Genomic DNA, 26,604 nt, shown 5'->3' with positions numbered 1-26,604 from the left:
CTTTCAGTGGAAAATGATAAAAATGTATTATTTTGATATTAAACGATTTAGACATAATATATGTAATGACGAAAAAAAAAAATTCTGACGTAAATAGAAGTCTATTTACTATTTTATTTATTTATAACCAATGAAATTTTTAAATATAAAAAAAGAAGTTGGTTTTGAATCTTCTTACGCCCTACGTCATTTACTTCCTTTTTCCTTAATCTCGAGGTAAAGTAAAGAAGAAACGTGCAAGAAGAGCTCGAGGGTTAGAAAAAAAAAGTGTTCGACAATCGAAAAGGGAGGGAAAAAAAAGGGAAATAGGAGGACTTTGGATGCCTGAAATTCGTTGAAAGTTTGACAAGATCCGTTTGCCCTTCATCGCAAGTTCGGACTAAGGGACCCCTCTTCTTGTTAGAGCTTTTTCGTAAAAGCGACGTGTCCCAACCGATTATGGAACTTTTTATCCAGACGATTCATTTCTGCAATTCTTCAGGCTATTATTTTGATACTTTCTAAAAAATCTCACTGGATTGACTATTTAAAAAAAAAATTATATTATTTAGATACAATCATTCATAAGGTATTCTCATAAACTCCGCCCCTTGATAAATAAACTCCACCCATAATAGACAGTCCTTCTATTGATAGTTGTGATTTCACAAGAATCCACCCACCAGAAGGAGTGATTTCTATTGACTTATGTTTTTATGGAGATATTCCACCTCTCAATAGAATCTCCTCCAAAAAAAGGCGTGTCTTCTCGAGACACACCCTGTAAAGGGTGTGGTTTACAGTAACTCATGTGATAAAAGGCGTGTCTACTTGAGCCACACCCATTAAAGGGCGTGGTTTATAGTAAAAAAGTGGTAAAAAGGCGTGTCTTCTCGAGATACACCCTGTAAATGGCGTGGTTTAAGTAACTCATGCGATAAAAGGCGTGTCTACTTGAGCCACACCCATTAAAGGGCGTGGTTTATAGTAAAAAAAAAAAGTGGTAAAAAGGCGTGTCTTCTCGAGATACACCCTGTAAAGGGCGTAGTTTACAGTAACTCATGCGATAAAAGGCGTGTCTTCTCGAGACACACCCTGTAAAGGGAGTGGTTTAAAGTAACTCATGCGATAAAAGGCGTGTCTACTTGAGCCACATAATTAAAGGGTGTGGTTTATATTAAACAAAGTGGTAAAAAGGCGTGTCCGCTCGGGACACACCCCCAAAGGGCGTAGTTTACAGCAAATCACATGACAAAAGGCGTGTCCTTTCAGGACACACCCCTCAAGGGCGTGGTTAATAGTAAACAAAGTGGTAAAAGGCGTGTCTTCTCGAGCAACACCCCAAAAAGGGTGTGGTTTACAATGAACCACGTGGTAAAAGGCGTTTCAAAAGTGTACTTTTCTTTTCCACGCAATCATTTTTTTTCGTTAAATCTACAATAAAGTACTTCGAATCAATGTTCATAATTTATCATTAATTGGCTATTATATTAAAAAAAAAAAAAAAAAAATGTTATAAATAAATTTTTTAGTAAAAAAAATCAGTGAATTTGGTTTCTGTTTGAAAACTTGTTTCTGGATAGAATTTCACATTAAGTTTATTTTTCGTAGATTTAACAAAAAAAAAAAGAAAGAAAAAAAAACATGGAAAAATTCGACAAGTAATGTCTAACGCTTGGAAGTATTTGACAAATATCCAGCTCAAGAACACGATAAAATATTTCCTTCGCTCAGGTCAATGCACGTGGCAATGAAATTCCCTTGAGTAAGGACGTCTAGCGTTTTTGAAATGTGACGTAAGAAGTAGGGAGGTGGAAAAAAAATGTTGGTGAAGTAGAGGAATAAGATGAAACAGAAGGAATGATGCAAAAGACAGAGAAAGATATAGTGAAGAGAGTAAAAATTTAAGAGGAAGAGTCGCGACGACGAAACACCTAATCCCTCTCTCTCTCTTTCTCTCTCTCTTTCTGCTTCTTTTGGCTTGAGGTGGGCGTGAAACAATACTGGTATTTCAGATATTTTATTAAAGTCCCACAGGGGCAGTGCCCGTGGTATAAAATGGATGGAAGCGAGAAAGAGAGAGAGAGAGAGAGAAAGAAAGAGCAAGAGGATAGGGTAAATTGAAAAGAAGCGCGTTTTTCTTGGCTTTTTTATACGTTCGTTCTTCTTATCGATTATTGAATCGATGGAAGAATGCATGGACAAAAAAAGAGCGATACTCCACTTTCTTTATATCTGTTCATTCGTTCATTCTAAGTCCACCTGGGAAATCCTCCCTACTGACGGATGAGCCTGATATTTAATTACAGGACGAACAGAGAAACCTGTCAGAAGTTTGAACGACCGTTCCGGCAATTGCCGTTGGGTTACATGGTCTTTGAGGAAGCCGCCGGAAGTGTCCGAAACTTCTACAGAAACTCTAAGTTTGCTTTTCTTTGACAGAAAGACGAATCTACGGACAATTATATCATGTATGGTTCGTTGGACTGGAAAATCAGTATTATTATCATTAATACTAGTAATATTGCAAACAATTTTTTTTTTTTAGCAAAGAAAACAAAATAAAGAATATTGAAATACAAAAAAAAAAAATTCTTTGTAGAGTGTAAAACGACTTTGGGGCCAATTCTCCAAGGAATTCGCGGATGATCACGAAGTACAAAAAACCACGTGTACTTTAGTATTTAGGTGCCCGGGTAGCAATTTACTCAGAGGCAATAAAGAGCTCTAAACGAGATTAATGTCCAACTTGTATTCGATGCGAGTCGCAATGAAGCTAACGTTAAGGGATTTCCACCTTTTTCCATCAGTGTGTTTCTCATAATAACTAAACACAAAAGTTGTCCAATGTACGTGCAACGAATATATAATATAAACCATATAATATAGAGAGAATTCAACACACAACGGGATATATAAAGATTCGTCCACATCCAAACGCAGTGTATTTATTTATCACGTTAATCACGTCGAGACAATATCACCGCTTATAATTTATCGTGCACCGGGGTAAAGTGATATGGGATTTAATATAGAAGTCGTATAAACCCTTTTAACGAAGTGACAGCGACCCGGGCTTTTTCATAAGCTCGTTTCTCTCTAAAAGCATTTTAATAGGAATTTATTTGATAGTTGATTGACGTTATTTTAATTCACACGTTGAATCGATTATTAAATATTTTAATATTTTAGTTATATAGTTTTTTTTTTTTTTTTTTATTTTAAACGCTAAACCAATTTCAACTTGTATTCTCTTTCCATTCGAAAATCATTTATTAAAAAAATTTTCAGCTGTACAGTTATAAATATTTTAACTATTTATAAATATTATATGTTCCATTATTTTAAAAATGTCATTTTTATATTTTTAATAAAAGTCGTTTTTACTAAACTCCGAATTTTATAGGAGGTGATAGCGATGATAGGCGTGGATTTCAGGCTCTGATCACTAATAGGCGTGGCATAAATAGTTCTAGGAGTCATGAAACTTTCTAAAATGTATTCGATAGGCGTGGTTTTAAATTCCGCCCACTAATAGGCGTGGCATCAATAGAGGCGTGGTTTCGCTGACCACACCCAATAAAAGTCGTTTTTACTAAACTCCGAATTTTATAGAAGGTGTTAGCGATGATAGGCGTGGCTTCTCTGACCACATCCAATAACAGTCTTAGTTTTGAGTAAACTTAAAATATTATAGGTGTCTCCAATAATAGGCGTGGATTAACAGGGCTCCGCCCACTAATAGGCGTGATTTTTTCAATACCCAATAAAAAATGTTATTCTAAAACTATTATTAATTTTAATTACTTTAATATTATATCAAAAGTGATCCACTATTTTGAAAACATGATTTTAAATTTATTTGAGAGTACTGAAATAAATAGCATCGTTCATGGCTTTATTGTAGAATGTTAGATTTGAGTTTTTTTTTTTTTTTTTTTTTAAGGAATAATGTACTTCCGGCTGCTAACGATGAGCATTTAAAGTTTAATCTGTCTAATTAATAGTACTCATCTATTACGTTCCGCAAAGACCGCCTCATATTTCCCATTTCCCCCGGGCATTCGCCATCACAGTTGGTGTCAAAGAAAAAAAAAAAAAAATCTAGACTTTTATATGGAGAGGGGTTAATGTTGGAAAATGCTTGTTTCCCAAGTTTTAAAATTTTATTCAGCGTTTTTTTTATCGACCATTTACCTTTTGGTCTTCCCTTTTCAAGCGAGCTTAATGTACGTTTAAAGAGCTTTGAATAAGAAACGAATCGCTCGTTAATATCCTACGTTTACTTAATATCGATGAATTTTATTTTTCATTTTCATGTACTTAAGAGAAAACTTTTTTTTTTTTTTTTGATTACTTAAATAATATATAATAATAATAATAGTACTTTTAATTACCTATATTTTATTCTAGAAACACAAAAATTTAAGGCTTTATTCTGTCAACTTTAACGTAATCAACTCGCATATTGAAGGGTCAATAGAGACGGATGCAAAAAGTTTAGAATTGTTTCTCTCATTCCCTGAAGTCTTATCAAAGTTCATAGGGAACCAATATAGGGGTCGGCAAGTGCGTGATAATTCTCACGCCCCTCTTCTTTTTTTTTCGGTCCCCGACATCAATATATCGGGAATCGGTATAGACTACCATTAATTTCATTTTATCGCCACTCGGGATTTGAATCGGTCGGTGGATAATGCTTTTTAAATGTAAAACAGGATCAGGCCTACAGGGTTTACGGAGCGACGAACTAGGATGGATTCAAACTTTATTCTCACCTACAACCCCTCCTCCTCCTCCCGACTTCATCCCACAATGCCTTAATCCTTCTTCTCATCCCATTATCAGTTCTGACTAACGCAGCTGTTTTTCTCAAGATAGTTCCGATGCTAATCATGCGGTTAAAAAGATTTTTTTTTTCATTTCATTTTAATAACCATAGACTAAAGGGAGGTTGAAAAATTATTTTTATGATTGATTTTTAGATTTTTAAAGTGTAAAATGAAATTTTATTACAACTCCACCCACTAATGGGCGTGACATCAATAACTCTAAAGAGGCGTGACTTGTTAGGCAACGCCCTATAAAAGTCGTGGTTTTCAGTTAACTCCGTGGATTAACTAGACTCCGCCCACCAATGAATGTATTATCACAATAATAGGTGTGAATTAACCAGACTTCACCCACTAATGGGCGTGGTATAACAATAATAGGCGTGGATTAATCAGAGTCCGTCTACTAATCGGCGTGCATTATCAAGATTCCGCCCACTAATAAGCGTGATATCATAAGAATAGGCGTGAATTAATAATATTCCGCCCACTAATAGGCGTGTATTAATCAGACTCCGCTCACTAATGGGCGTTGCATCACAATAATGGGCGTGAATTAACCAGACTCCGCCCACTAATGGGCGTTGCATCACAATAACAGATGTGGATTAAAATACTCCGCTTACTAATGGATGCGGTATCATAATAATAGGCGTGAATTAACCAGACTCCGCCCACTAATGGGAATTGCATCACATTAATAGGCGTGGATTAATAATACTCCGCCCACTAATAGGCGTGTATTAATCAGACTCCGCCCACTAATAGACATTGAATCACATTAATAGGCGTGAATTAATAATACTCCGCCCACTAATAGGCGTGTATTAGCCAGACTCCACCCACTAATAGGCGTGGATTAATAATACTCCGCCCACTAATAGGCGTGTACTAACCAGACTCCGCCCACTAATAGGCGTGGTTTCTCTGACGACACCCAATAAAAATCGTGGGTTTAGGTAAATTTCAAAATTTACAGGAGGTTGACACAATAATAGGCGTGGAATTTTTTGTCAATACCCAATAAAAAGTGTAATTTTAAATAAACTTAACACTTTGGTAAAAAAAATTTACATAATTAAATCTCAACATTTTCATTTTGTACACTCCATTCTTCGTTGAAAGTTTCTTTTTTTATGATAACATCTTTAGAATTTATTTTGTTCGTTTTTTCTTTGTTTTCATTTTTTTTTTTTTTTTTTTTTTTTTTTTAAATGCAGAAAAGGGGATAATGAAATCGCATACGTATTCATAGGGCCCTATGAGCGCGAAGTGTATAGTCGTGGTGGAGAAATACGCAAATAGGAGTTGGTACGCCAAAAGGTCAGTCGGCAGTAGATTAATTATGCAACGTGCCTCCGAACGTGCATGGCTCGTCCGTCCACCGACCAATTAACTCCCAAAAACAACCGCAGCCTCGAAATCCGAGCAGTCGCTTGCTCAATAAGAGGCGACAGTACTATTCCCTCGCGTTATTCGCGAAGTCCTGAATAATTTTCAAGTTAATACGACTCAAAAGTTCCAATGAATTTCAAATTCTGGACATCAAGCAAGCAATGACCTTTTTATTTATTTAAGGTCACATGGTTGTACTCAATATTAGGTCCACGCGTTTCAAAATTAAGGCTGTTTGAGCGAGTAATTATACACTCTAAACCATTGCGGGAAGTTGTAGATTTTTAAATTTTTTATTTCTGATAATAAAATTAGAAAATTTAATTTTTTTTTCGTATTTCAAAAAAAAAATTGTCATTGTTTGAAAAGAGGAATTTTTTTTTTTTTCATTAAAAACAGTATAGTTACATCAGCTTTAATATAAGGTAATCGTGATTATTATTGAGAAACTAAAAACAGATTTTATTTAATTTTGAAGTGTCAAATATGCAAAAAGAATTGTGAATTATTGTTTCAGAAATAGAGGAATTTTTTTATTATGTATGAGGCTATATTGTTGAAATGAAAATGTTTAAATAAAGATTATTGGATTCGAAGTTTTTCTATAATTATTTTTTTGTCACTTGTATAAATAGTTTTTAAAAATAGCTTTTTATATGTAGTATTAATTCTGATTAACAATAAAGAATTACATTTTTAAATTGAACGAAAGTGGATAAATAATTTAGATAACCGATTTGAGGCACTAAAAGTGTATAAATAATAGAAGGAAAGTTAAAAAAAAAATCGCTCGATTATTATTATTTATTCAAGATGTGAAACTAAGAACATTTTGGCCTCTTCTTTGGTGTTTTCTGTGACAATTTCACGTGTGAATTCTTTTTCTTCTAACGCATTTCGACTTAGTTTCTCTTCTTTTTACCCCTGAGAGAGAGACTTACGATTCGAGAAACAGTCACCTTCTAATGGCGTCCCTCATGTCCAAAAACCGTACTTTTTTCTTTTTCTCTGTAATACCATTTATTTTTTTTTTTGTCGTCACAAAAAATAAACTGGTCTTAACTATAAAATCTCTTTTTTGTGACAAAGGGGTAAATTGAAAAAAAATTAGTTTTATAAAACAGGAAGAAATTAATTTTTTAAAGAAAGAATTTTTTAAAGGGAACAAATTAATATTCTTAGGCAATTTAAAATAAAAATTAAGCGATACTTGTCACGGGGTTTATTTGTCTAGGATCGTTTGCATATTAAGCAATAAGGTCGTTGGTAAATAAATAAAGAGGATAGAGAAAGAGGTCTTAACCCTTTAAAAGATTCATATTCCGGGATCTAGTATTCCCTTTGAATTTCACGCTTTTGTAGAGCTCTCACCAAGTTCTCTCTCTCTCTCTCTCTCTCTCTCTCTCTCTCTCTCTCTCTCTCTCTCTCTCTCTCTCTCTCTCTGGCTGTCTCTTCTTGCCTCTCTGTTTATTTATTTCCCTCTCTGTCTGTACTTTATGCATATATAGAGCACTTGGAGCTCTATATGCTATGAACTTTATTACCAGTCGTGGAGCAATGTTGCAAAGGTACATTGGCCCGCAGGGTCTTTTGCCTCTGTTGCACAAGATAAAACATACAAGGTTCCCATGGGTCTTCGTCAGTATTTGCACTATATGCCAATCGACCACTTTATGTCTGTCGATCGAATAGATTTTACCTCATTTTATGCTTCTATACCTTATACAAGTCCATCCAATGTCTAGACGAACTTTGAATGTTTAATAACATTTGACACTCGGATAGCTATTTCTACAAGCTGTGAATCTCTCACGACAAGAGCGGAAAGTATCGACAGGCAAGATTGCCCGTTTACGGACAAACAAAAAAAGGATGCGAGAAAAACACTATATAGAAAAAAATGTTACGATATTATTGGGAAAAAAAAAAAAAAATTCTCCCCTACTTGCGCGAATGTTTTTATACAATAAATAATAATAGTAACTTCTTGTTCTTTTTTTTTTTTTTTTTGATGTAGAAATGACAGTTTTCCTTTGAGAGAAGACAGATGTGGAGAATTTGTAGAAAAAAAATTGTCTAGACAGGATGAATAAAATGGTACATATAGAACCTAACTACTTTGTACAAATTGTGATGTAAAAGTATGTTTCCCAGTGTTCTGATAATATTGTGAAATACACGTTTTTAAAGTGATGTAATTCAATTAATATTAAAATATCTAAATACTATACTATATAGACAGTATAATATTTCAAAGTATATCCAGATAATACAGATAATATGATTCCTATTATCTTGTCTAGATAATCAATGACCACGAAATTCTCCAAAAAAAAAAATAGTGAAAATAAAATCCATTCTTCTTTTTTAATGGTTGGTTTATACAAGAAGACCGTTTAAAATGTCCAAATGGAGGGAAATATCTCGAAAAGACTATGAGCGGTTTTGAGCGGTGGTTAGTGGTTGGTTGAGAGGGGGTGTGATTAATTTAGCTCGTTTGTTCGCTGAGAGGAACGAGTTCGAATCAAATCTCGCCAAATACCCGTTTTCAAGGAAAGGTATATATATATATATATATATATATATATGTATGTATATAACGAATGTTCGCGCAACGAGTTTCCAGGAACCTGTGCAAGCACCTGTGTACCACACATACAACGGCAGCCTGTCGGTCACCATTACTAAGCATTGTGTTTGTGGTTTCAGGTCGATTTGTAACCCTGTCGACCTCCCACACCGGGGACATTTATTAAACCTCCTGTTACCAGCTTTCGAGGATTTGCGGTTTTACCAGCACGAAAATCATCAAAGAACTGACATTCTCCCATACTACGTGTATATAGCGAATATCCTTCCATTGTTCTTTCTTCCATTGAAAATTACATCTTGCAAAAATTTTATCTCTCCACTGTCACTGTTCATTTGAAATTGAAAGACAGACACATTTTGAACTAGTGGAAAATACTTTTTAAAATGTCAAAAATTTCCCCTGAAACTTTTTTTTATTATTTGTGACGAATCACGAAGAAAAGGACTTTAGAAGCAAAAAAAATTGTAGTTTATTTTGAAATTTTTAAATAAAAATACACAAAAAGTATTTCAAGGAAACTGTTTTGTCAATTCATTATATCGAAAATAAAGATTAAAAACTAATTTTAATATTAGAGAAACAAAGAAAGTTTTAAACATAACCTATATATATATAATTCGTCAGTCCCTTTCTTTGCGATGCGTTATATTTTTATTTAAATTCCACAAACAATCTCTTTGAGATGTAATTGTTATTTAAAATATTTTATAAATATTTTAATATCTATTTAATAAATATTTTAATATCTATTAAATATTTTATTTTATTTATATAAAATTATTAATCTTTAAACGTTTTTAAATTGTATTTACTAAAATATCGCATACAACTGACAAATAAGTGAATTCAGTAAAATTAAACAATGTTTCGCCGACAACGGATGGCAGTTTCTCTTTCTCTCGAATTCCCGTTTACATCGAAATACTCATTGGATAGGCAAACAGAAAGTGCCCGTACCGATTTGCCCGCCCTTCTAGAATACTATATATATATATATATATAATACTCTCTTTCCGAATGGCGCGATCCAAGCTCTACTCTCCGGACTTCCGTAGATTTATTCACCATAAATATTCCTCTCCTAGGAAGAAAAGGAAGAGTTAAGAAGGGTAGGGAGGGGAGAGATAAAAAAAAAAAAGAAAATCTGCCACTATTCAGTTACCAACAATGAATTTTCTCGTTTTATCGTTGAATCTGTATATTTTACTAAGTAAATGCAACCACTTTATTAACGAATGAAATTATATTCCAACTCCAACTGATCCGTGTAATTGTGAAATTCACTTCTCTATGTACACATTTAAATGGAAATTTATTCATTATTATATTCATCTCAAGGGATAAAAGCTTATGAAAATTAGGATATTTTTTTTAAAAATTAAATTAATACAATTTAGATAAAATTTCTATAATTAGTAATATAAAACTGTTTTCTTTTAGTAAAACTAAAAAATTAATGAGATAATTTGACAGTTAAAAAGTTTGGATTGGAAAGTCCAGAGCTTTAAATAAATCTATTAATAATAATCACAAAAACCTGTCTGAAATCCTTGAACCCTCATAGTAGTTTTAGTATAACGTTCTCTTAATGGACCCTTCTAAAAGTTGCAATGTTCGTTCGAAACAGAGGTGTTAAATTTTAAGCATCTACTTTAAAAATTTCTCTTAATTATAGAATCTACCGTCACTCGCCTTATTACAAATGACAATTGAAATGATGAATATATAATTTTTAAATTTACTTTCAGTACTTTTTCGACCGCTTGGTTCCTAAATGTTAAAAAAAAAAGAAAAAAGAAAACAGTAGATATTAAGTCTCTTTCCAGGCTTATGAATTTATTAGAAAGTTCTGAAACAAAAAGGAGCACCCACGAGACTCATGTCACCGAAACCCCCTCTCCACAGTTGCTATTTATGGCCTCTGCTATTCGGAGTTAATTCGTCTTGAGGATTTTATTATACGGGAAAATTTACTCGAGTTTAAGTAGCATATTTCTGCAACAGTCGGTAATATAACAACTAAAAGAAACACTAAACTTTCTAATTAATTTTCGAATTAATAAAGAGATATTTAAATGGCCTTATAATAAAGTTAATTTCTTTTTATGTTGAAATTTGCGAAAAAAATTGAAGAAAAGCACCTTGGGTAAAATATTGTTAAAATCGGTTAAAATAGACGATTAATTGACTCGGTATTGTGTGAGATTGAGAAAATTCCACTACATCACGAGGCAAGGTTAATCGGATGAGGTGAATTTTGTAAATCCGGATAATTCTGCGATATATAGTTAGATCGTATTTCTAAAACACCTTGGACACAGTGTCCTGAATCGGAAGAGTCTCCAATCCCAGAGCGACCTCCAATTATCCTGCGGGAACCACGTGGTCCTTGTGGTTCCTATGGTCCCTGTAGACCACCCGCAAAACACCCCCCCCCTCCCCCAGCTCTTCGACTATCCAGTCTCTCGAGTCGGAACACCTTAACTAAAATTACTGCCTCTCCCAATGAGACCCCTGATAGCATAGATATTGTGCATTTAAACCAAATATATAATATCCAACCAGACACGTATGCATTTGAATTAACTCTACAGAGATAAAAAAAGTAGAAGCAATTTTGCATACACACTAATTTAAAATTAACAAATTGATATACTAAAAATATCAAATTAATCCAAATTTTAATATCAATTTTGATATACTTTTAAATTAGTGTGATTATGTAAACTTTATTTAACTATTTATAACTTGTTTTTCTTTTTATTTGAGTGTGTAAAAATGAAAAATATATACGAACATTCGTTTTGGGCGTAGCCGTGTCCCCCCCCCCCCTGGTACAATGAAAAAAAAAACACGTTAGGACAAAATCCATTGGGATAAAAAGACGTGTTAATCCCAGGTGGAAAATCCACTGTGCGAGAGAGCTTTAAGGGGGTTGAAGGGGGGGGGGGAACAAACGTGGTAGCTTGTAACCCTGAGGGTTGAGTCTCGTTGACTCGCCGAGGAACGCACATGAGCCAATAGGTGCGTGTGAGGGTTAGAGGAAACACAGTTATTGCATTAACTCATCATTGTCATTTTTATCACGTGCTCACTTGAATCAACGAAACTCATGCTTCCCTCGCACTACCTCTGGCTACCCCTAACCACCACCACCACCACCCCTCCACCCTCAATCTACAAACGTATTTTGGAACCCATTCCCCCTCAAATATCCACGCAACTCGTTTTAGGTGACTCTTGAGCCCTTCGAATGGCTTTTTCTCCCCTCCCATCAATTCTATATCCGTTGGTACGATTGTGTTATTTGCACCACCACCACCACCACCCCCCCCTTTTGGTACCCTTGCGGATTAGCCGCTAACGAGTCGTGCTACTCGTATGCAATGCAATTTTGTCCAGCAGGTTCAAACGAGAAACATTTGCTTTTTTATTTGTCACTCATATTAGTGTTTCTTTTTAATTTAGCTTATTTAATGGAACACACCATATCGCACCGAGATTTCGATGAAATTTTTTTGAATTATTTAAATTTTCTCTAAAAGGTGCTTTATTTATTTTGATTTATATTAACAAATGAAGATTTTAGGTTAATTTTTATCAAAATGATCAAAATTTTAAAACTAATTATATAGTATCTAGGTAGTATATAGTAGTATGTAGATAGTATAGTGTCTAGATAGTATAGCATCTAGATCGTAATGTATCTAGATTGTATAGTGTCTAGATAGTATCCCGTGTAGAAATTTTGTCGTGGCCCAAATCGGGGCCAAACTACTATGCTATCTGGGTACTATACTATCTAGATACTATATCATCTACATACTATACTATCTAGATACTATACTATCTAGATACTATACTATGTAGATACTATACTATCTAGATACTATACTATCTAGATACAATACTATGTAGATACTATACTATCTAGATACTATACTATCTAGATACAATACTATGTAGATACTATACTATCTAGATACTATACTATCTAGATACAATACTATGTAGATACTATACTATCTAGATACTATACTATCTAGATACTATATACTATCTAGATACTATAGTTACTATACTATGTAGATACTATACTATCTAGATACTATATACTATCTAGATACTATACTATCTAGATACTATACTATCTAGATACTATACTATCTAGATACTATACTATCTAGATACTATACTATCTAGATAGGGGAGACTGGGGTTACTTGGCGCACTTTTTACTCTTTGTTGTGTAACTTACTCATTTTTGCTTTTTTTAAAAAGTTAATGTATAGAAAACTTGTTGTAACATATCAGCTTTAAGTAAAAAAAAAAGGTGAAATATATTTAATACTTTTATTTTGATACCACTTTATTTGAATCTGTGCAAAGCGCGTCAAACAAGCCCGACCCGTGGTTGCGTGGCGCAGGAGTGAAATTAAAATTAAATTATATGATTTAAAGTTTAAATAATATAAGACTTAACAAAATAAGTCTTGTACTTTAATTTTACAATAAAATTATTTTAAATTCTAAAAATTAGAAAATTTCATTTAAATTAAATGAAATTTGATTTAAATGGAATACTATCTAGATACTATACTATATAGATACTATCTAGATAATATTCTATCTAGATACTATACTATATAGACACTATCTAGATAATATTCTATCTAGATACTATCCTATCTAGATGCTATACTATCTAGATACTGTACTATCTGTCTCCCTTACTATCTAGATAGTAGTATCTAGATAGTATACTATCTAGATACTATACTATCTAGATACTATACTATCTAGATACTGTACTATCTGTCTCCCCTACTATCTAGATAGTAGTATCTAGATAGTATACTATCTAGATACTATTCTATCTAGATACTATCCTATCTAGATACTGTACTATCTGTCTCCCCTACTATCTAGATAGTAGTATCTAGATAGTATACTATCTAGATACTATAGTATATAGACACTATCTAGATACTATACTATCTAGATACTATACTATCTAGATACTATACTATCTAGATACTGTACTATCTGTCTCCCCTACTATCTAGATAGTAGTATCTAGATAGTATACTATCTAGATACTATAGTATATAGACACTATCTAGATACTATACTATCTAGATACTATACTATCTAGATACTATACTATCTAGATACTGTACTATCTAGATACTATACTATCTAGATACTATACTATCTAGATACTGTACTATCTGTCTCCCGTACTATCTAGATAGTAGTATCTAGATAGTAGTATCTAGATACTATACTATCTAGATACTGTACTATCTAGATACTGTACTATCTGTCTCCCCCAATATCTAAATAGATACTATAGTATCTAGTGTCGGAATTGACATATTTGGCCCAAAAATGGCTTTGAAACGCCTTACCCAATATGGGCCAGACCCGGAAAGCGTCAAAATGTGGCTTTATCTTGTGGCCCAAATCTTGTGGTATCTAGATAGTATAGTATTTAGATAGTATAGTTTCTAGATAGTATAGTATCTAGATATTATCTAAATAAAATATAACTCTTCAGGTAATTTTATAGGAATAACAATTTAGATATAATATCTAAAATTAGGTTATCTAGATAATAATGAAAAAAAAAAATAATAGTTGAGATTTAATAGTAGAGAAAAAAATCACTAAGACTTGACACGTAGGATTGCGGACGAGACTGATTACTCGATTAACGGGAAAGAGCCATTGTTCTCAACCTCATTAACATCCTTACATTGGATGGGAGGGAAAATCGCAAATCTTCATTAGGCCCAGCTTCATTAGGTCGACGAAGCTTGAGGGCGAGTTTCGGATTTTGTGTGCTCCCTTTCTTTATGACTCTAACGACGAGGTTGTGTAAGACCGGACATTTCAATAAACTATGGGAAACGCGCGACCCAAACCGCTGACCACCGCGTCCTGGTCAGCAGCTTCCTCTGAGTGAAATTGCGCATGTCCTTGCGGCACGTTTTGACCCCTGAACCTTGCCAGAATAAGGGAGATGGATCGATCTCATCATTCGTCCCTCTTAAGGGTTAAAGGGTAAAACTCTTGTGTGGGGGATGCAAAGTCAAATTCCACAGACGTTGACAAATGAACTAGACTTGAACATTCCACATTAGAAAAAATAAATAAATAAATAATGAAAAAACAAATACTAACAAAATTTATGTATATTACAAATATTTGTTAATTAATAATATATTTAAAGTAACAAAAATGACAGTCATGAATAAAAATAAAGGGAAATGATAAATTATTATCTAATAAATTTCAAAATTTATATATATATATATAAATTCAAATGAAAAACTTTTCTCCAGAAAATTTTAAACTTTATATGAAGACAAAATATTTATGTTCAGAAACTGTCTCCTATATCAATGAGAAATCAGATAAAATAATTCCCTGGAGTTTCATAGAATTTTTCTGAAACTCATGGAAGCTGGACGAAAATCTCAAGGGTAATTCCTAGTGGAATTTATAATGGGAATTCGATAAAATGTTTTATATGAAAGAGTTTATGTGAAAAAAAAATAATTTTTTTTTCTCTTTTCTATATTTTTAAAGGACAAAAAATGTCATAAATATATATATATATATATATATATATATATATATATAGATGATAGTATAAGGAGATAATATACAAGAGAGCATAACAAGAAAAAGCAATAATCGCTTCGAGGCAAATGCTCCATTTATCTCAAGACGATTTTTCATGCAGGGATAAAAGTTGGAGAAACTTTCTAGATATTCCCTTCTAATTCGACGATCGCTATATCAATTGCCTGAATCAACGGAATAATTTTCCAACCGAAACTTTTCTAACTCGATTTTCTCTTTTTTTCTTCTTTCCGAGAATCTATTTTTTTTCTTCTTTTTCTTAACAAGAGGAATCAATTTCGAGAATGCTTGAAGGGATTAATTTTCTTGTTTAGGTAATAAATAACAAAAGAGAAAAATTTATTTTCTTTAAAAGTATTTTTAAATTAAATTATAAAATTTTGTTGAAAAATGAAAAAATTTGAAGAATGCAGAATTTTGATCTTTTATAAAAAAAAACTTGAAAATTTATTACGATATTGAGAATTAAATATCGAATGACAAATGCATCGATAATATAATGGACACGTGTGGTTACTTGAAAAGTATAATGTTTCCCTAAAGACTTTTTAGCGGTTCGTTTGAGGGTCAGTTTCCTTGTCAAAGAGAAACTCTCTCTCTCCTCCCCCTTTTCCAACACAGCTCGAGATAAAATCATGGGACTATCTAGAAGGATCCGCCACTTGTGAAAGGATCTCGCATTCTTTCATGCTCGTTATATGTGATCCTGGATTTTCCATCGCCACCCTTCTTGTCGCGTGTCGCAAGCGAGACATAAGAGTAGAAGAGGAACCTTTCGAGTCCTGCACCTTATCCCTTAGAGATTTCGTTTTATCAGGAATCTCAGACCAGTGCACGACCCAATCTTCTAAGAGAAATTGCTCTGAAACCAACTCAATGTCCAAAGAATTGACGCTGTGATTTTTATGGTCTTCAATAAACGTTTATTGGTTATTTTTATTCTTCTTTTTTTCAACTGAAAATAATGTTCTATTAAAAAGAGACTTTGAAATAAATTACGAAGTGTGAATTTATTTTTATTTCCAAATTCATGAGAATCAAGTGTCAGTGGGTATTACAAGCCAATTTCAGTCAGACTGTTATTTAAATTGTTACTTTGATAACATAGCTAAAATAAATGTCATGAATCATTTGTTGTATTCCTTTTGTCCACTGAAAAAAAGAAAGTTCTAAAACAGTACGGAAAAGTACTAAAACAGTACCGATTTTAGGTATCAAAATAGAACCAAATGACAATTTAGTACCTGAAGTTGGTATTAAATTAATACCTTTCTTTTTACAGTGTCAGTAGTAAAAGTCAATTTTTTATCTAGATACTATATTTAGGTATTTAAGTACCCTCACAGCACCAGATATCCTAGGATATTCCAAAAACATCCCTTGGATATCCCAGGGATATCCTAAGGACACTTTAAGGATATCCAAAGTAGCGGCGGTTAGGATATCCTAGGGATATCTAAGGATGTCCCTAGGGCGTCCCAGGGATATCCTAATCATTTCCCGGATATTATTAGGATATCCTGTGGATATCCTTAGAACGTCCCAAGGATATCCTCAGGACGTCCTAAGGATATCCCAAGGATATCCCTGGAATAATTAGGGATGTCCTTAGGACGTCCTAAGGATATTCCAAGGATATCCCTGGAATAATTAGGGATGTCCTTAGGACGTCCTAAGGATATCCACAGTATGTCTATATATATAGTTTGATTAATATGTAATGCCTAATAACAACATTACCGGGAGGGAAAGTAACTTTCCCTCCCGCTCAGTGACGTCACCGGGAGGGAATGTAACTTTCCTTCCCGCTCGTCGGAAAAGACATACTTTTCTCCCGCTACACAGGTAAGAAATGGTGTACTTTCGGTGCGTGTGTTAGAACAAAAATTTTTCATTCGCTCAGTCCCATAAAAAACGAATTTAAAGTGTCGAAAATCGCATTTTTGGCTTAAATATATGTCTCTAATTATCAACTTTAAGTCCCAGATTTGAAAAAATGATTGACAATCACGGGAAACCTATTTGTATCAAAAAATCGCTATCTCAAATAGTCAAAATTTGAATCATAATGATATCCTAGGGAGATCTTTGCGATATTTTTAGAATATTTTAACGATATACCAAGTTTATCCTAAGAATATCCCCACGATATCACTAGGATATCCCTGGAATATCCTAGGGACATCCCTAGAATATCCTAGGGATATCCCTAGAATATCCTCAGGATATCCCCAGGATATCCCAGAGGTATCCCTAGAATATCCTCAGGATATCCCCAGGATATCCCAGAATATTCTCAGTATATCACCAGGATATCCCAAAAATATCCTACGTAACGGCGGTTTGGATTTTCTGAGGATATCCTTAGGATATCCTATGGACGTTTTCAGGATATCCTACATTAGTTTAGGATATCCTTTTGTTGTGAGGGTATATGACATACGTCAATTAAAAGAAAGTTTTGATATTACAAAAATTAGTTTCTCGTATTCATGACTTCTGTTTTGGAGAAAAAAAAAGGTGGGGAGGGGGGTTAGGGCGACCAGTCACTAGTTGGCTAAATTAAGCGCGACCAGTGGCGGTTCCCACCGAAAAACTTCCTTAAACAAAAGAAGACCCCGTTAGAAGAGTGGAAAACAAATAAAAATCCTACCAATGAACTTTTCAAGTGGACTAAGTGGAAGCACTTATCCCTAGGAATAGAAAGGTTCTTGAAAAAGAATTTCAGATACGAATAAGGGAGTATCTCAAATGATCTTAAAACCCCCTTGGTTATAAAAGATATATATATAATAGGGAGAATCCGCTCGAAGGAATTACATTTTATTGAAAAAGAGTTGTCAATTTTAAATATTTATATATATATATATATATATATATATATTAAGAAAATATTTATAGGAAATAAATAAAAATTATTTTTAATTGAAGAAATGTTTTAATAAAATTCAGTAAGGGGCTAATTTTAAAGTTTACTGAATTTTTTCTCTTTTTCTCTGAAACATGTTAATTTCATTTAGACTAACTAACTTCCAAAAGTTCGTATATATATATACAGAAAGAGAGTAATTAGAATGCAACCACGTCTGATGAATTTTAAGCAGCGTGTGACTTCGTTTTGTTGGCTTTTATGCTCACTTAGTTTCGAATCATTTTCTAACTTCCATTTCTTCTGTATTATAAATATATATATATATATATATATATATATAAATGTATGTATATATGATATACTAGGGAGTATAAAATATATATATAGTAGATGTTTTCAATCGACATGCGACAGTAATGGGCCAACCATTTCTCAATCCCTCAGACCTCGTCGTCCTTTTTGGCCCATTCAGCTCTCCAATTTGGCACTGGCAGTATCGTGACGTATACGTTTCACATAAAGGCAGGATAGGATGCCGACGTGGCGAAACCACCCCTCTGATTTTAGTGAACGGAGTTCAGCCACAAACACGTAATACGAATACGGACTGATGATTAGGATTTCAGGACATTTGTGTAGTAATATTATAACATTGTTTGCTTTGGCGGATTAAACACATATATATGTATATAATATTGTATTAATATTATATTATTATAATATATCAAAGAATTTTAATTTCGAACCAAATCCTAATTTCTCAAGGTTTTGGAAATAATTTTCTTTTTTTTTGTTAACTGAAAAAGAGCTTTGAGAAAATTCGAGAGACCGTAAGAAGACACGTGAAATCACTTGTTACAGGTTGATCCTTGGCCGTTATCCTGAGGACAAATATTTAAGCGTCAGTGTTTGCCGATCGTCGAGATTGCAGAGCGCACGAGACACACCCCATCTTAGAAATGTTTTCACAGGGTAGTGACGTCGTTTTCAGAACGAGCCCAATTCGGTGGGTTAAACCGGAAATACTGTCATTGCGTCCTCTCCCCTCCCCCCCCACCCTCTCCGAGAAGTGTAATGTGCTGTGGGGGGGGATAATATACATATAGAAACGATAATCTTACACGTAGAAGAAGGGAACATATGTGTGTCTGTGGGAGGAAAGTAAAAGAGAAATGGAGGAGTGCATATGGTAGTTTCGACCCCTTTTGTGTTTGCCACAACTATAACCATACCTATATAGCATAAACGCTTACATAGAAACCTTGGCTTATAACCTGGTGTGCTTATGCGCTACAAGAGAGAGAGAGACACTCATTTGCATTTTAAATCATTTGCCACTATATACCCATCTACCTGTGGACTAAGTCGCACTTTTGCTACCGATGAGAAATTTCTCTCTCACACTCTCTCTCTCGCTCTCTCTTTCGCTTATACCCTCAAAATTCCAGTGTTAGACGAAACCAAATGAGATTAGTTTCTCTCAAGCCTTTGAAGATGCTTTCACAGATTTTAGATATAATGCTGATTAGAAAATTTGCATAATTTTTCATTTCCATACAAGAAAAACATTTTTTTTTTTTTTTTCAATTGAAATATTGCTAAATTTTTTTTTTTTAACCCCATCGCAGTCGAGGCCAAAATCTCATAAGTGGGCACAAAATGTCAGTAAATTTTTGAATAACCAAAATTTGTACAAATGGTATTTAAGGTCGCTGATTACGATTCCAAAGTCAGATTTTAAAAATTCAAAATGGCGGAGCCAATATGGCGGACGATTTTTCAAAAAATGGCAAAAATGATTTTAAAATACTTAAAATTTATTACTCAGGGGTTTTGAGGGTCGCTGATTTCGATATTCAAGTCAGATTTTGAAAATTTAAAAGCAGCATAGTATGGGTGTGATTATTATTGTATCCATTTTGAAATTTTGTAATTCTGACATCAAATTCGGAATCAGCGACCCCAAAAACCCCCGAGTAACAAGTTTCAAGCGAATATGGTCAATTTTCAAAATTTTTGGTCGCCATATTGGATCCGCCATTTTGAATTTTGAAATTTTGTAATACTGACATCAAATTCGAAATCAGCGACCCCAAAAACCCCCGAGTAACGAGTTTCAAGCGAATATGGTCAATTTTCAAAATTTTTGGTCGCCATATTGGATCCGCCATTTTGAATTTTCAAATTTTGTAATTCTGACATCAAATTCGAAATCAGCGACCCCAAAAACCCCCGAGTAACGAGTTTCAAGCGAATATGGTCAATTTTCAAAATTTTTGGTCGCCATATTGGATCCGCCATTTTGAATTTTCAAATTTTGTAATTCTGACATCAAATTCGGAATCAGCGACCCCAAAAACCTCCGAGTAACAAGTTTCAAGCGAATATGGTCAATTTTCAAAATTTTTGGTCGCCATATTGGATCCGCCATTTTGAATTTTGTAATTCTGACATCAAATTCGGAATCAGCGACCCCAAAAACCTCCGAGTAACAAGTTTCAAGCGAATATGGTCAATTTTCAAAATTTTTGGTCGCCATATTGGATCCGCCATTTTGAATTTTGTAAATCTGACAATTCACTCCAAAAATAGTCAAATTTAAAATAAATTTTACTATATTTCTGAAGTAAAATTTTGTTAGAAATACGCAGAAACTGCGGACAGTTTAGGTTTTACTTTTAAAATAGTAAAAGTTTCTTCATATTCATTTGTCCATTTTTCTCCGTGTATTCTTCTAATTTATCTTAAATATTATTATCTATTTTTGGTATTATTTTTATTTTGTTGTTTAATCTTTAAAAAAAAAAAAAAAAAAAAAAAAAAAAATACAAACGTTTCATAAAACTTTCTGCGACGAAATAAAAATAGCATTTCAAGGCATATGAGAAATGGTTTCTTTTAGTGAAGATGGTGGGAATGGGAGTAAAATAAATCTTACCTTTCCGACTCCAGACAACTCTTTGACGCCTATCCTCCTAAGAAGTGCCGGTGGTGCAGGAGGAGGAGATTTCTGTAGAAGAGCTGCATAGCCATTGGGAAAAAAGGGTTGTTCATCAATATCATCGCCTGATCTACGTCTTCGATGTGGACTCGCCGAAAGATTTAGTTTCTGTGCAGCTCTAAAACAAATTAAATATATAAAAAAAAATTTTTTATTTAAATTTTTCAAAAAAATATTGAAAATTAAATTTTTTAAATTACAATTTATATTCTAAATTTTGGTGATTTTACATGAAGTAGTTTGTTTGTTTTTTTTTCCTATTACAATTTTAACCCGCCGTGACTAAGGTAGGGTAAATTTTACCCTATGAAACTTTTATTCCTCGATAGTTTGAACTAGGAATGCTGAATTTTACTGCGATTTTTATATAAAATCAGTCACAGTGTTACAAAATTGAACCTTAGTCTCGCCGGGTTAAAATCCATTAAACGAAGGAAAAATAAATGTGGATGTAAATTTAATGTCGTTTAACATTATAGTTTGAAAATTAGATTAAAAATTGAAAAACTTTAAATCAATTTACCATAAAATTCCACATCTATTTTTTTCAGTGATATTTAAAAGTAGTTGGAAAAATCAAATATTTTATATAAAATATCCCAAATTTTTAACTGCGAAGAAAATAAATCTTTTTTTTTGGGGAAAAGCTTAAAATAAATTTTTAAATTCAATAAATAAAATTCTACTCGTAGAAAACTATGGATTTTTATTAAAAAAGAAAAGAAAAATGAATCGAATGCATCAAGAAAAAAAAAAAAAAACTTGGAAAAACTTTTTTTCTTGCAGAACAATTCAGTTTCTTTAGTTGAGGCCTCAGTTATCGACAAGTTTCTATCCAGAAGTCCATTACAGTTCTTGTACTTGAAAAAAAAAAGTGTAAAATGCATCTCGACAGAGAGAGAAAAAAAAATGAAAGAACTGTAAGAAGAATGCGTATGTCAAGGAAAGTGTAAAACGTGAAACACAAAGAGAAGAGGTAGAAGCAATTCAATCAGAGTTGCTTCCAAGAACAGCTGAGACAAAAAACTTTCACAAAAAAAAAAGTGTTTCATTAGCCGCGACAAAACTATTCATAAAAAAATGATGGTGAATCAATGACAGAAGTAAAAAAAATTTGCAATAGTGAAATTTTTTTTATTTTTATTTTTTTTTTTAAAAACACACATTTTCCTTATTACCTTTTTTTTATTGTATATGATGATAAATCAAATTTTTCATCTTAACGTTTTAAACGATTTTTGTTCTATATGGAATAATAAAGGGGAAATGAAAAAAATTTATTTACGAAGCAACATTAACGAATTTTTATCGTAGCTTTTGGGTAATTATTTATCATGTTGGGTAATATCTCTTTTAGTAGAGTTTGCAAAATTTATAGAGTTTGCCTCGTTTCCGAGAGTGCGGAACAAAGTTGAATATTTTTTTAAAGCCGCTATTTATTTTTTTTTTTTTGCTTTGTAATATTGAAGTTAGTTGGATACTCGAAAAAATTTTTTCAATCTTTTTTTTCAAACTCCTTTTCTTTTTTTTTTTTTTTTTTGACTTTTTGTTTTTTAAAACGAGAAAATATATTCTCGCGTTGTAAATACGAAGGTGTGTGTGTGTGTGTATATATAATCTTCGTAAATTAATAAACGACTCTGGTTCGTTGAAAGCATGTAACTCAGGTCCATTTAGCATTCACCTATGCAATATATGTACATACAGTTTCCAGTAATAAATCATGTCGATATAATACATAACTGAATTGAATGAAAAAAGATTTAGTGCTAATTTTTTTTTTTTAAAGAAAATATAATGTAGAATTTGAAAAAAAATTGGAATATTAATATATTTTTTTCTTTCTGTTTCAGGAGCAGAGGTATGTTTGATTTATCTGACTAGATTTGATTGTTGATAGACAATTGTAAGTAGATCTATGTTAAATTGATTTATTTTTTTTTTCTTTGCTCATTATTATTTTTGATTTTTTTTTTCATGATTATCTTTAAAGGCGAATTTTCATTTTTCGAATTAGCATATTCGATAAAATTTCTTTTTAAACTTTTTACTTAACAGAATTTTTAGGTATCGAATTTTTATATTCATCAGAATTCTTAAAATGCAATTTCGAAGAAATACAAATTCGGTGTTTTAAAAATTACTGATAAAAATTCGTTTAAAAAAGAAATTTTATCAAATTCTAATTCAAAAACTGAAAATTCGTTTAAAAAATAGTTATATAATAAAATTAAAATTCATTAAAATTTGTAATAAACTTTCAATACTATCGGAGAGTGAAATAATTTCGATTTATCTTTTTTTGTATAAATTGATATGTTTCATTATTCACCGATCTTCCCTACAGTAGTAAAATCATTTGTATGAATTTGTATATATAGTAAAATCATAATTTAATTAATTTGTATAGTCATAACTAGTTTAAGTTTTGAGAGTTCGGAGACTTCGAAGGCAAGGGATGCGTCTCGGGTCGTAATCCCTAATGTATACACTTCCATATAACCGGTATATTATTGAGTCATGAATAGAATGATTTTTCTTTCACTATTAATAGCGTTAACTATTTCCTCTGATATTCTCTTTTTAATCTAAATGTTAAAAAAAATTAAATTTTTTAAAATTTAGTTTTCAAATGGTTGAAAAAATAGCAATTTCTTTTCTCTTTATATTTTCTTTTCTTCGTCTTATCAGTTTTCTCCACGTGTTAAGTTTTTTCGATTCTTTACAAAAGTTTCGTTTTGTTCACCGTTCAGACAATGCAATAAATTCTTCAATTATATTGTCACGTGGCAAGTTGCCAAGAACTTTTGATTCACGAACAGAATTGCAATATTGTAACAATGAAAATTACTCTAAATTGTTGATGCTTATATGACTTATGATTTTACATTGAAAATGTCAATTTAACAGGTGCGTATTATTATTGAAGTTCAAAAAAAAAAAAAAAAAAAGTACGAATCGATCATTAAAAGAAAAAAAAAATAGTGGAATACGTTTAAGAAATAAATGGAGAGAGATCAATTTTATTGAGAGAACAAGGGACGTGGAGGGTTCACATCTGTTTCCTCAGATTGATGTGTAAATTGTACCCCTGCGACATGCACCTGTGACCCTCTACGACCTTCTTTACAAAAATTGGAAAATACCCCTGCTTTTCTTTAGTGAAATATTTCAAAAACTAATTTTTATTTTTTAATTGCGTTATAAAATACGAAAAAAAATATATATTTGATTCAAATAATCGATTGACTATTATCAGATAAATATTTCTTTGAACCAAATATTTTTTATGTTTCAAATACAGAAATTGTTGATTTAAATAAAGTTTATTTATTTTAAATAAAAATTATTTGCTGCAAGTTCTATTTTAATTTATAAATATTTTCTTTTGAGAAATATTTTTCAGTAATATATATAAAAATTCATTTACAATAATTTTTCAAAGTATAAAACTTAAAAATTCTTTTTTATATCGCTTCAAGTTTAGTCACACCAATAAAGTTCTCGGCTCTTTTTCACAATTCTTCGAGTTACTTTAGGAATGCACATTCTTTAGAGTTTTTTTTTTTTTTAAAAAAACCTTAAAACAATTTCTCTTCATCGTTCGAAGAAAGTTTATTTTTTGTCAGAATATCTACGCTAGAACTGAGTGATATTAAAAAATATTATGAAATTCTCAAGAAATTTTATTAAATTCAAAGAATTTTTTTATTTTATTATACAATGTGTATCATGTAAGATTGAAAACAGATTTCGCCACTGAAAAAAAAAATTATTTGCTTCAAGTAAATATTTATTTGATAAATTTTATTTCAACTCGATTATGAAAATAAAATAAAAATTTAATGTAATTTTAAAATTGTTTTTTTTTAATCACAGATTTTTTAATATTAAAAAGAAAAATTGAATACATTTTTTTTTCAAATTTTATTAATTTTTTTTATGAAAAGTACTTAAAATGCGCGTGGTAGTAAAATGAGGAGAGACATTAGCATGATTTTAAAGACAAAGAGAAAGAGTGATATAATATAATTCGTCCTCGAGTAGCTGACCAGAAAAGAGAAAATGCCAGGGTTCGTGGTCTGTTGATACCCCATTTTAACGAGCGGTGGTTGGAAAATCGTCACACGTTCGTGTAGAATTTTTATACTCACGCGTTTCATCGGCCAGCCCAACTATCTCTTTCTTTCTTTCTTTCTCTTTCATTCTAACCGTCGTCGTGACTTTTATGTTTGGTTTAATTATTTCAAGTTCTTTTTTCCGTGCCCCTCGGGAACGCAGAGTTTATGGCCTGGAACTTTAACGAACGGACGCTCTTGTTATGCCACTGGGAGCACGATATTTGGCAGTAGCGACACTTCGTGAAAGCGACATTACTTCCCAGAGAAGTAATTTTCTCTACTACAATTTAAACCCATTGGGAATCACCGCCTTTTACAAAGATTTATTCATCTTTGACTGTTTATGTTAATTTCAACATTTTTTTTCGCGACCCCCCACCCTCCCCCCGCTATTTTTATTTACATTTTCCTCGCAGATATGTTTCAACCCTAAAGTCAATGAACGCTTATTTTTTCGTAGAAGATTCCTATTACCTTTTAGTCTCGACAATATTTATAAAAAGATTTATTAATATTGAATTTTTGTTTGTTTCAGGAGTAATCCAAAATAAGGTTTACCGATATTTTGGATTTTAATTTTTTTTTGATATTTTTTTTGTTTTTTAAAAGTGTTATTATTGGTGTTTTTCCTATTATCTCACCGACATCAGAAGACATCATCAAAATAATTCCAAGCTCACTTTCTTTTTTTAAATTTTTGTATTTAGTCCTGGAAAAATTTTTTTTTGGGGAAAAATGTGATTGACAAAGATTCCCTTCATCGACAATGACTTTATTACCTCCCCCACCCCTCTTTTTCCCCTTTTTCCAACCGTTGATGGGTTAGCTCTCGAGACTTTTGAAGATGGTTGGTCGTCCCCTCAGGAGCCCCTAGACCTTATTTATGAAACCCTGCAGGATCCTCGCTCGAGGAAATATCGCAATATGTGTGTGCAGAAAAGCGTTACTCTTCTACATATTCTTCATAAGGTTACGAACTGGATTATTCGCGTCGTAACTCGTCCGGAAGGAGAGGATATAAAGCAAGAAGAGTGTTGATAAGGCATTTTTTTTTTTGTTTGTTTGTGTACTCCTATCTTGGGCCAAACACGGCTTCTCGAGTCCCACCTCCCCTCCCCCTTCTGAAATGTCGGCATTTCCAATTTCACAGAGCGTGGCTT

The 26,604-nt window shown here is 32.5% G+C and overlaps 1 protein-coding gene across 6 annotated transcripts in view; it reads right to left on the bottom strand.

The window, feature by feature from the left end:
• Positions 1–26,604, bottom strand: part of LOC127287127 (kinesin-like protein GA13060) — a 375,235-nt gene that overhangs the window by 106,395 nt on the left and 242,236 nt on the right. For all 6 annotated transcript variants that reach the window (XR_007843837.1, XM_051313896.1, XM_051313892.1 and 3 more), the window contains exon 6: positions 21,261–21,441. Coding sequence is in view for 5 of the 6 variants with exons in the window: in XM_051313896.1 (XP_051169853.1) it covers positions 21,261–21,441 (181 nt within the window). In the remaining variant the exon portion in view is untranslated. The remainder of the gene's footprint in view (positions 1–21,260; positions 21,442–26,604) is intronic.

The sequence above is a fragment of the Leptopilina boulardi genome, unplaced genomic scaffold, assembly GCF_019393585.1.
Source record: "Leptopilina boulardi isolate dan_hultmark-lab unplaced genomic scaffold, ZJU_Lbou_2.1 LbouV2_368, whole genome shotgun sequence".
NCBI classification, from domain to species: domain Eukaryota; kingdom Metazoa; phylum Arthropoda; class Insecta; order Hymenoptera; family Figitidae; genus Leptopilina; species Leptopilina boulardi.
The sequence above is the reverse complement of the archived record's forward strand: the minus strand, read 5'-3'. Positions and strand labels throughout refer to the sequence as shown.